The 12,085-nt window shown below is 43.1% G+C and overlaps 1 protein-coding gene across 1 annotated transcript in view; it reads right to left on the reverse strand.

The window, feature by feature from the left end:
- ECT2L (epithelial cell transforming 2 like) overlaps nt 1-12,085 on the reverse strand; it is a 66,957-nt gene that overhangs the window by 6,293 nt on the left and 48,579 nt on the right. Inside the window, exons 13-18 of the mRNA XM_047103135.1 lie at nt 10,675-10,889; nt 9,245-9,392; nt 7,749-7,822; nt 7,493-7,649; nt 6,275-6,340; nt 4,230-4,318 (exon numbers count right to left, since the gene is read on the reverse strand). Of these exons, the coding sequence (XP_046959091.1) occupies nt 4,230-4,318; nt 6,275-6,340; nt 7,493-7,649; nt 7,749-7,822; nt 9,245-9,392; nt 10,675-10,889 (749 nt within the window). The remainder of the gene's footprint in view (nt 1-4,229; nt 4,319-6,274; nt 6,341-7,492; nt 7,650-7,748; nt 7,823-9,244; nt 9,393-10,674; nt 10,890-12,085) is intronic.

Below are 12,085 nucleotides of genomic sequence, written 5' to 3' on the forward strand. Positions count from 1 at the left end.
CACAGCTCTTGTTTATTCGTTGTTTCATACCTGCTGCTCAGGTGGTGAGTTTATTATGAGGAAGGTTAATTCATCTTTCCACCTGCTGGTCTAATCAGTAGGAGCACTGAGACCTGGTTTTGAGTTTCAGATCAGCACTTATTCTGCAGCCTCAAACAAGTTAAATCCAGATTCCCACCCATAACATGGTTCCAGTCCTACTTGCTTCACCAAGTGATTGTAATGAGTATATCGAATGAGAAAATTTAAAGTATATGATAAATTGTAGGGGTGCCTGCCTGGCTCAGTCAGAGGAGTGTGCGACTCTTGATCTTGGGGCCATTAGTTCAAGCCCTGTGTTGAGTGTAGAGATAGACTGATGGTGGATAGATGATAGATAGATAGATAGATAGCATTAATAAAATATAGTAAATTATAAAAGCTTATACTCATGTGAGTCAGTATAAATATTAGCAGTTTCCTCTGATTAGAAATCCCTGATGGAAGTCATAGGAATGGGATTTCTTGGGTTTTATGTGACTTTCCAAAATGATAGTAAAGTTTCAGGCTAAATATTCTGTAATATCTTCTGGAATATGAAACTATCTTGTATTTAATTTCAGCTGTTGATGTAAAATTATATGTACATTTGTTGCTTGGCAAATCACCGAGATAGTGCCTATTTAAATATACATGTACCTCATAATTAGAGTATAAAATAATTTGGTATCCTCTCATTATCCTCAAAATGTACTCTCTGTTGTCCAAATACTGAAGACAAGCCTAAATTCTAAACATTGAGACATCTGGTTTCTGGTTGGACATGTCAAAAAGCTTGGAAGTCCTAACTTCACCCTCACAACAAAAAAGAAGCTAAAAACCTCAGAATCAGTCACTCTTCTTAGATCCATCAAAGAATTGAGGTCATAAGGTAAACCAGCCACCCAAAAGCTGGGGAGACACACTGATAAGGGAATCACCGCTTACTAGAAGCAGAAACTCCCTGAGGGAGCAGCATCAGGAAAGAATATTTAAAAGATAATTGACTAACTGCTAGAGACAGTGTGAACTAGTTTAAGAGATTAGGAACTCCTGGAAGCCTAGCCTTAGGGGAACATTCTGTCCCCACTTGCATGAATTTGAAAGTTGCAGGAATTGTACTTCCAGGAGTCCCACCAGGTTCTCACTGTAAAATTGAGAGAAAAATATTTTCATTCTTCCAGATGGGGAAGGGAAAAGTAACTTTTTTGAAACATGCCCAAAGAGTTCTCTTCTTAACAAAGGACTGCCTTCAAAGGAAACTATTTTTATCAGAATTGAACCAACATGGGGGAGGGAAACTTGTACCTCCAGCTCCTTCTCAGTTTCCTGTGTCAGTAGAGGGGCACCAAAACAAAACAAAACAAAACAGAAAACAAGACTGAGAAGCACTTCTGAAGGTCCTAGCCTAGGGGCACAGCTCACTAAAAAAAAAACGAAGACCTCATCAGACTATAGAACTCTTCCCCTCTCCTCCTCTCCCCTCCCCTCCCCTCTCCTCCCCTTCCTTCCATTTGACTACCACATCCATAGGACTCTTTATAACGACAGGGATTATAGCTAAAAAGAACTAGAAGGTTCAGACCTTATTTAAGAGATCTCTAGGGAAACTCAGTGACAAAAGGGGAGACAAAAACAAGAACACCAGAATTAACTGTAGCTTCTGACACCACAGCTACAACAAACAGTAAGCACAGGCTAACCTCTAGCCAGATAAACATAACACCTCACACCAAAGACCTATTTACCTCATTTCCTTTCACCCAATATATCTAGCTTTCAACAAAAAATTACAAATCTTGCTAAGAGGAGAGAAAACAGTTTGATAAAGCAAGTTTTAGAACCAGACTCACATGGCAGGGATGATGTTGGACTTATTAGACAGAAATTTTAAATGTTTATGATAAAGTAAGGACTCTAATGAAAAAAAAGTGGACAACATGCAACAAAAGAACAGATGGGTAATATGAACAAAAAAAAATGGAAACCCCCCAAAATAAAATTGCAGAAATTGAAAACACTGAAATGGAAATGAATAATGCCTTTGGTGGGCTCATTAGCAGATGGGACATAGCTGAGGAAAGAATCAATGAGCCTGAAGGTACATCAATAGAAACTTACCAACCTTAGAAGCAAAGAGAAAAAAGACTGAAAAAGGAACAGACTCTCCAAGAAATGTGGGACAATTACAAAAGATGTACATATATCTAATGGGAAAAGACGATGGAGAATAAAGAGAAAGGAACAGAAGAAGTATGTGAAGTGATGATGGCTGTGAATTTTACAAAATTATTGACAGACACCAAGCCACAGATCCAGGAAGCTTATAGAATACCACACAGGGTAAATACCAAAAAAATCTACACAGGCACATTACATTCAAACTCCAGAAAATCAAAGACAAAGAAAAAATCTTGAAAGAACCCAGAGAACAAAAACAAAACAAAAAAACCACCTTACCAAAGAGGAACAACGATGACATTGGATGTCTCTTCAGAAACCATGCAAGCAAGAAAAGAGTATAGTGGAATAAGCATTTAAAGAAAAACAAAAACAAAAACAAAAACCCAGCAACCCAGAATTCTGTAGCCAGCAAAATTATCCTTCAAAAGTGAAAGTTTATCAAACAAAAATTGAGGAAATTTATTGCCAGTAGACCTTCCTAGCAAGAACCGTTGAAAGAAGGTCTTTAGAGAAAAGGTAAATTATGTAGGTCAGAAACTCAGACTTACATAAAGAGAGAGTGTTACCTTCATGAGTACATGAAGGTAAAATAAATTCTAATAAAAAACTGGAATAATCCCTAGCATGTCTCCCACTACACCAATATGTTCAAAATTGCTGGTTTGCTATCTAGTTTCCTTCCATCACTGCAGCTCACTTCTAACGTTACCAAACAAAATCAACAAAACGAAACAAAAACACTGTGACCATGACAAAAGTGACGCAATTGTGTAATTTGATTTTCATTTAGAGTCATTCCCGGTAGGAATAGAGGTGAGAGGATTGGGTTTCTTCCAACCATCACCTCCCCCCCTCCCACCCCCCCACCTCCCCCACACACACTGACCTATGCCTCTGGGAAACATTCACCGAAATATTCATTGAAATGACAGGCAAATCCATTTTTACTTCTTTTGTTGAAATCGGACAAATTAAGGGAGTTGATGTCTCTCCAGTTTGGTTGCTGTTTGTTGATTTCTCCTCTTTGTCATTAATACTAAGAACATAGTTGTGCAAATAATTTTCCAAAGCAGGGATCAGTAAATTATAACCCCACTTGTTTTATAAATACAGTTTTATTGTCACACAGCCACACTGGTTCATTTATGTGCTGTATTGTCTATGAAGACTGTACGATTTATGTATTGTGTCATTATGTTGCTGCTTCTGTGCTGCAACGCTGAAGTTAGTAGTTGCCACGGGATATTTACTATCTGACCCTTTACTGAAAAAGTTTGCCCATCCTTGTTCTTTTTTTTCCTCAAGTCTTTATTTATTTATTTTGAGAGAAAGAGGGAGAGTGGGGGGGAGGGAGGGAGGGGCAGAGAGAGAGGAAGAGAAGGAGAAGCCCAAGCAGGCTCTGCATGCTAGCCTGGAACCCAGTGCAGGACTCAAACCCATGAACCGCGAGATCGTGACCTGAGCCGAAATCAAGAGTCGGGAGGGAGCTTAACGGACTGAGCCACCCAGAGGCCCCCCATCCTTGTTCTAAAGGAGGAAAGGGGGTGCTAGCTTATGGAAATTAGCACCCTCCCATCTTCTGTTCTTACACTACTGTGAGGTGCAGAACAGATACAGTGGGCCCTCAATACAATGGTGGTTCCTTGGTGAGACCTTTTTAATACTAACCTCAATAACTATCTGAGGATAATTAACTGGCCTTCTCTTTCTTATAGTTGAGCAAATCACTGGTGTGATACCCACCACTTGGATCTCCTTTCAGCAGGGAAGTGACCAACCTTCAGAATTCCTGCTTCTATGCAGTTTGTGGTTCTGGCAGAGACCATGTATTTTCTCCCATTCTATCCAGTAGCTGCCTGGAATGTGAGTAAGTGAGTAAATCACCTTACATCATCTCGGAGGAATGTGTGTGTAAGTTTTCAGTACAGCACAAAGATTTGTTTTTAACTTATGTCAGACATTGTACTCAATCCCAGATACAAGATGAGCAAGTCACAATCACAGCCTTAGGATAGTTCAATGCTTACCTTAAAGAGAAACTTACTGCCTCATCACAGCAGTGAAGCTGGGCTACATCTTGGACCCTAATCAGATATCTGTTTTCCTCTGATAGAGTCTGTGAAATAAAAAACAAAATTAGACACATTCATAAATTTGTAGAAAATAGAAGTCCCACTACTGCAGAACCATTTGATATCCTGCACACTGTTGAGTAGAACTCAGTTTAATTATGAAAAAGTGAGTGTTTTTACTATTAACAAAACAGGCTTTCATTAGAAAGACCACAGAATTGACCATGAAAACTATATTTTGAGGGTGTTATCTAATTTTCAATTTTTAATTTTTTTAATTAATTTATTTTTTCAAGTTTTAAGTAATCTCTGCACCCAACATGGGGCTTGAACTCACGACCCCAAGATCAAGAGTCATATGTTCTTCGGACTGAGGCACCCAGGTGCCCCTGTTGTCTAATTTTTAAAGCTACTGAAATTACTATTTTATTTATAAATTCTTTAAGTGCTTTCCTAGTATTAAAAGAAGAAGGAGGAGGAAGAGGAGGGTTGGAAGCAGGAAAGAAGGGATCTAACAAGAAAGGGTAATGAATGGATTGTTACAAATTAAGAAATTACGCCCTTGTATTGATCTAGCTATGGAGATGATCACTTGTTGTGAACAGCAATCCAGAGATAAAGTTCAGACTCTGTGAGTGCCAAGATTTGGGACTTTTTGTAATCCAGTCAACTTCACTCTCCCTACCAAAATGTCCAGATCTAAATTCTAACAAAACAGCTCCATCTTGTTTCCCTACTTTGGCCTAAATAAGTAAATAAATAAATAAATAAATAACATTTCCAATCAATTGATACTTTAACTCAACATAATTCATATGGTGAACTCCTACTAGAAGACAAGTAAATCATAGCTCATACCTGATGGAGCTCCCAGTCTTACGAATTAAGGGTTACAAAAAAGCGTGGGAGAGATGTTCAAGGTGCTGCGGAAAACCCAGGAAGGGGGAACTCACAGCTGGAGATGTTGGGGAAACTTCACAAGGAAGATGATGATTGAACTTGATTTTTTTTTTAAGTTTATTTTTGAGAGACAGAGTGAGCGGGGGAGGAGCAAAGAGAGGAGAGAGAGAATCCCAAGCAGGCTCTGCACTGTCAGCACGGAGCCTGATGAGGGGCTTGAACTCACAAACCACAAGATCATGACCTGAGCCAAAACCAAGAGTCTGATGCTTAACTGACTGAGCCACCCAGGTGCCCCTGAACCGGATTTTTTTTTTTTAATGTTTATTTATTTTTGAGAGAGAGACAGAGTGTGAGTGGGGGAAGAGCAGAGAGACAGGGAGACACAGAATCCGAAGCAGGCTTCAGGCTCTGAGCTGTTAGCATAGCCCGACGCAGGGCTTGAACTCACAAACCGCGAGATCACGACCTGAGTGGAAGTCGGACACTTACCGACTGAGTCACCCAGGCGCCCCTGAACTGGACTTTTAAAGGATAAAGAGTTTATCCAGTGGAGTGGGAAAGGAAGGCAATTTCAGAGAAGGCAAAGCATGAGCAAAGCGCAAATGTGTGAGGAAAGATTAACATTATTGAAGAACTATGAGTAGATTTCTTTGATCATAAAGTGGTAGGCAAGGCAGTAAGAGAGAAGGTAGCGTGGGACCAGATGATATTCTATATAGGCAGCAGCTAACAGATGACTCCTGAGATTTTTTAGATATCCTCAGTGCGCAGAATCCTGCACCAGGCTCTATGTGCAGGGAGATATGACATCAGAAAAGACATGGCCCCTTTCGCCAAAGGAGGTCATGTTACAGAAGTACCAATCAGAGAGCTAAGACTGAAGACAAACTGTGGGATGGGGTCAAGTTCACTCGTGCCTCTTCTCATATGCACCCTTACAGCTAGCAAGGAAGTGAAATGTGAGAGCTCGCCAGCACATCGCACACAGCAGGCCCTCAACAGACGTTAGCTGAATGGAAAAATGCATGTCTCCTTTGCCGATGACCGGAGGTTACATTCCTGAGCATGAGATGTAGTGAGCACATCCGAATACGTACCGGGCATCCCCTGACGATTCTCTGTATGTCTGACAGCTGATCTCTCATACCGATGTTTTGTTTCATCTAGTAAACAAAGTGATTTTAGGCCAACTAAAATTATGAAAGTTTTATACAGAAAAACTAGATTTAAAATATTTTATGTCACTTGATAGAGGGCTCAGTATGTTCATAACTCTTAATAAGAATCTCAGTTTCGTGTCCCCAATTATTTATTTATTTTTATTTTTATTTGAGAGAGAGAGAGAGAGAGAGAGGGAGAGAATGCAAGCAGGGTAGAGGGGCAAAGGGAGACAGAAAGAGGACCTTAAGCAGGCTCCACGCTCGGCGCGGCGCCTGACATGGGGCTCAATCCCGTGACCCTGGGATCGTGACCTGAGCTGAAATCAACAGTGGGCCACTCAACTGACTGAGTCAGCCAGGCGCCCCATCGTATCCCCAGTGTTTTAAAACAAAGACACAAGTGACAGCACTGTATTCAGAAAGTATCTTCAGGGCATAATATGTTATCAGGTTACATTCAGCCTGGCTGCCCATGCAGTACGCCCATCACAACAGTATTTTCAGAACGATAGAACTGTCTTCCACGATGCCAAATTCTTTCAGAGAATGATTATGATTTAAAATTTTTTTTAACATTTATTTATTTTTGAGAGACAGAGCACAAGTGGGGGAGGGGCAGAGAGAGAAGGAGACACAGAATCCGAAGCAGGCTCCAGGCTCCCAGCTGTCCGCCCAGAGCCCGAAGTGGGACTTGAACTCATGAACTGTGAGATCACGACCTGAGCCGAAGTCAGACGCTTAACCAACAGAGCCACCGAGGCACCCCCGAGAATGATTATGATTGCGATACTTACTGAGTCAGAAAATTTAATTAACACGGTAAGAAGTACCTTCAGAAACAAAGAATTTTGCTTTTTTTTCCTCTTGGTTATCTAGAAAAATCAATCTAAATATCCGAGTCTTCAAACTTTCATATTAATAAAAGTTCTATTGCGCTTACGCAGATGTCTGAAAACATTGTGTCTCATGTTGCTTGGCTTAGAATAGATGCCCTTAGTGCTCCAAATCCCTGAACCCGATGATTTCACATGAAAGGGATAAAAGACTTTGAAGTAAAGAACACCACGACAGGATAAGCTATTTCAGGATCTTTGAGTCAGTACCGCAAAGCATTGTAACATTTTTCAAGGACACCAACTCTTACCAGCAACCAACCTGATCTATATAACGTTTATAGTTTTTGACTTGGTCAATCGCAGCGGTCAAGTGCCCACGGTCAACATGTTCTGCAGGAGTATGAAGCCTCAGAGCGTACAGAAGATTAATATATTCTTCAAATCTTCTGGATGGGTATAAGAGCAGCTCCGGGAGGCTGTAGGAGGCATAGAAAATGGAACGCTGGTCACTTTTGGAAGGTCAAAGTGTGCCCTGTGCTTAGGGCACCCCCACCGTGCTTTCCCTCAGAACTCACCTCAGCATTTTGGTAGCAATGGTCTTATCATGCCTCTTCAGGAAAGCTCGGAATGCTGGTATCGTTTCTCTGCACTAAAGGTATTCAGTGAACTGAGTCAGTATAGACAAAATGGCTTTGCAGCCAGGTAGACCTGGATTAGAATTAAAGATTTAATTTAATTCTACCTAATTCTATGTGACCCTGTCAAGTTATTTCACTTCTCTGAGCCTCCGTTTTCCCGTGAATACTGTACCTAACTCTCGTGGTGAGGAGAGGAAGAATCCTCTCCATAAAGTGCTTGTCAGGCAGTAAGTGTTATCCCCACAGTAAGAAACTATTCACCTATAATACTGCTGTTGACTGTGTTTTCCACAGGAGCATTAGAAAGAGGCTCCACTGTGCCAAATATGTTTTAAAATGCATTCGTTCATCTTAGTAGAGCCCTCCGGAAGTTACCTCATTTTTCTCAGCACACACGTGCCTAAAAGACACCAGTAATGCTAATTTCCAGAAGGCAAATATTCACTGTTGTAATGTTAACAGCTAACGTTCACTGAGTACTTGCTTATATGCACACCCCGTGCTAGTGACAATATGTGAGACTCTGCTCCCATTTCCGTCCTATGGTTGGTCCTATGAAATCGCCTTATTCACGCAACTTTCCCATCATTCACTTGTCTAGCAGTGTTTGAACTCCCTAAGTGGGGCGAGAAGAATGCTACAAAGGGAGACGTCTGAGGTCAGGGATCGTCCAGAGGCCTCCCAGCTCCCAAGCCTTCCCCTCGGCCTCAGTGCAGATGGGCGGACACAGCCGGAGTGGACGCAGCCGACACTGGCAGAAGTCAAGGTGCCGTCTTCTGCTGCGCTTTTCACACAAATTGAAGAGGGTGGAAAGAAAGATCTCACGGCCGTCAGAAGAGACCCCAACAAGAGCAGTGAGTGACGCAGAAGGAGCTGAATGTTCCTGCCCAGACTACATATGGCGTCGGTCGCAGTGGGAAGAATTGTGTATAATGAACTCTCCAAGGGATGGAAGGCAAAGAAATTCCTTATTTCACAATGAGATTTTTCAAATTGAGTGTCCCTATTCCAAGCAACATGGGTTATCGATTCCTTTTCTCCATAAGAGAGTTGAGCTTGTCAAGGCCACGCAGGACCACACGTGTTGGCAGAGTAGAATCAGGGCTCTCAGTTTTGTTTCTACCTAATTGTTCGACAGTTTTCTGTAAGCGAACCACAGGGTATCTGGGACAGATGAAAGCTTGGAAACGTGTATGATTAATTCAGCCCAACAATCAGTTCCTGGGGCCTTATGTATCAAGCACTATGCTAGTCCCTAGTGATACGAAATTAAATAAGTCAGAGTCGCCATCCCCAAAGAGTTCACAGCAAACTGGAAGCTAAGAGTAGGGAGGAAGTCTTCCCTATTAATCCTAGTCCTTTGGATCGCACACAAAACTTCCTCTCGAGCTCAGAAGGTCTCATACGTGCCTGGGTGGTAACTCAATCATTACCTTCTCCATAGTTTTCAGAACAACCGGGTAATTGTTGAAGAAATTGGTATATATGTTCAACTGGCTTCCAAACTTTAGGAATATTTCCCCCACGCCGTGGGCCGGGCCCCATTCCTGCAGTCTGTCTCTCAGGTGGTCTAGAAACTGCCTGCCATAGGAGAGAAGCATGCCCGTGAAAGAGTGGCCAGGGATAACCTGGAAACTTAAAAACCAGGTTAGTTGTCATCAGCGCAGGCTGGCAGGGCTTTGGTCCAGTCGTTTTGCCTTGACACAGAGCAGGGCAGGTCTGCCAGGAAAGGGGGAGGAACTGGGGTGTGAGGACGTAGGTTGCCTCTGGAGAAGCCTCATCTCTCCTTCTCACTTCCTTGAGCCAGAAGCCCCGGCCGGCCTCCGGAGGCCTGCCCCGGACAGCACCCCTCCCACATGGCCAGCCAGGAGGGCGGCAAAGGTTTCTTAAAGTCCTCCGAGGAGAGTGACTGACTCGCTTCAAGTGCCACCCCCCCCCCCCCACCGGGCCCGTTTCCCTGAGAACGTAAGGTTGTCCTTCCTTCCACCCTTGACGGGACTTGAAACCAGGGAGAGGCTTGTTCAACCTGTTCCTTTTGCAGGAGCTGGCGGGGGGGGGGGGGGGGGGGGGCACGGAGTGTGAGGCACTTCTGAGTCACCCGGAGAGGTGACTCTGCCTCTGGCAGAGAGGCACCAGCTCACTCTGTCTTTACCGCTGGTGCACGTGGTCACGTTTCTTTGTCAACTGGGGCGTACGTGAAACCACCTGCTGTCATTGAGCCGACCCTCCAGCCTTGGGTTCTCGAAGTACAGTATCCTAGTGACCTGACTCCATGAAATCCTTTGTTTTCGTTCCCTTTGCTCACCTGGGCACTGCTGATTAAGAACAGTGACAGGCACTCTCTCTCAAAAAATCAAAATAAAATCAATAAAAGGGGCACCTGGGTGGCTTAGCTGCTTAAGCGTGCAACTCTGGATTTTGGCTTCAAGTCATGATCCCATAGTCATGAGATCAAGCCCCACAACTGGCTCTGCCCTGAGTGTGGAGCCTGCTTGGGATTCCCTCTCTCTCTCCCTCTCTCTCTCTCTCCCTCTCTCTCTCTCTGCCCCTACCCGCACCCCCCCGCCCAATCTCAAAAACAAAACAAAACAGACAGTTCTTCCCGTCACCTTCTGCGTGAACAATATAGTGAATACAAAATCCCCAGGCACTCAGCTCCACTCCTTGAACCACAGCATCGAACTGAGGCAGGAGTTCTCACTCTTGGTCGCAGCCCAGCAGCAAGAGTCCTCTCTCGTGAGATGATCAGGGGCTCTGAGCAGGGCGGAGAAGAGCCTCTGTACAGCTTTTGAAATAATTAAGGGTGGGCTCCTCCCAAGGCATGATGAGTGAATATTTGAAGAAATGCCTACACGGAGTTTACCTGTTGAGACTTAGAATCCGCAAAACGTCGGAGAAAATGATCCGGATATTTGCAGCACTCAGAATCGCTCTATTTGATGACAGGGCTGCTTGCAGTGGTGCTGCGTAGACCTCTCTCACCGTTTCCAGCATCTGTACATATTTTCTCTCACTCCGTAAGAGTTCCCTGACAACCCCCGTTCGCTTTCCAGCCGAGTCCATCTGGAGCTTTCTCTCCTGTAGAAAGGCATTAAGGACTCACAGGGAAAGCAGAATGACTCTTTCCGTGTTTACAGCCTCCAAGAGCCTGAAAGCTGAAGGAGGCAGAGAAATGACCGACGGAACAGTCGGGCGGTCATTCTGAGATTCCCCCTTTGGGGTTTACAGCATACAAGGTTGAAGGGGACCTTGATAGGGGACTGTGGTGGACCCTGCTGACCACGGCTTGATCCGGTATCACCAACTAGCCCCTCCCATTGGGCCAGTCTTGGATCCCGAGGGGGCCAGACTGAGGCTCGATGTCTATCCATCTGGTCTACTTGAATACGTATTCGGTGACACGTGCTAGGTGGTCACTACACAACGATGGGAGGGCACAGAGCCTCGCCTCCATGATGGTGATAGTCCGGTGAGGAAGCCTTTGGGTTGCCCACTCTTGATTGCTCCCCTGTGCCTTTTCCCCAGTGTTTACTGATTGATTTATAGTGTTTTATTGACAACACTGCAGACAGAAGAACTGAAATGAGCTGACCCTCCTGTCAACTAATCTGCTTCGAAATTAATTTTCAGTGCTGGGACTAAGTAATTCTTTCTCTTCTATCTGTACTTTTCAAAAGTTGGAAAATGAGTATCCTTGCAATAGAAAACAATGAAAATATTTAATTTTTAAAAATGCAATGGCCTTGTGTTTGAGCCTAGAACTATTAATACTCTTAGAACACAATTTCTCCTTCTTCCTTAAGCCCTCGGATCCCCCCCACACCGCCCCAAATGAAATATAACAATACGAAGTGTAATGCCATGTGATCTTTGCCCAAAACAAATCAACCATAACTTCATGAACCAGAATTCAAATATAAAGTAAATGTAAGAGAAAAACGAGAAAACTCACTCTATGAAATACTATAAACATGCTGTTTTGGTAAAGTTTTATCTTTCAAACACAGGATCTATCTATCTATCTATCTATATCATACCCATTTAGACATTCCTAATGAGTTAAAAAAAAAATACATTTATAGTCCCACCTGGCAGCTGGCTCAGAGCCCGTATTATACTTTTATGTGTACAAATGTTTTTAAAATATTGGAGTTCTCCAATATTTTTAATCATTTTAAATTAAGGTTTCAGTTGTCAAACCTATTGTCTTAAAACCATTGTCAGGTGTTGTGACCAACAGTGAGATGAGATACTCTCATATTCATGGCGCTATG

Source organism: Lynx rufus, unplaced genomic scaffold, assembly GCF_022079265.1.
Source record: "Lynx rufus isolate CCGP_SWC_20201006 ecotype Redwood Valley unplaced genomic scaffold, mLynRuf1.p SCAF_6, whole genome shotgun sequence".
Classification (NCBI taxonomy): domain Eukaryota; kingdom Metazoa; phylum Chordata; class Mammalia; order Carnivora; family Felidae; genus Lynx; species Lynx rufus.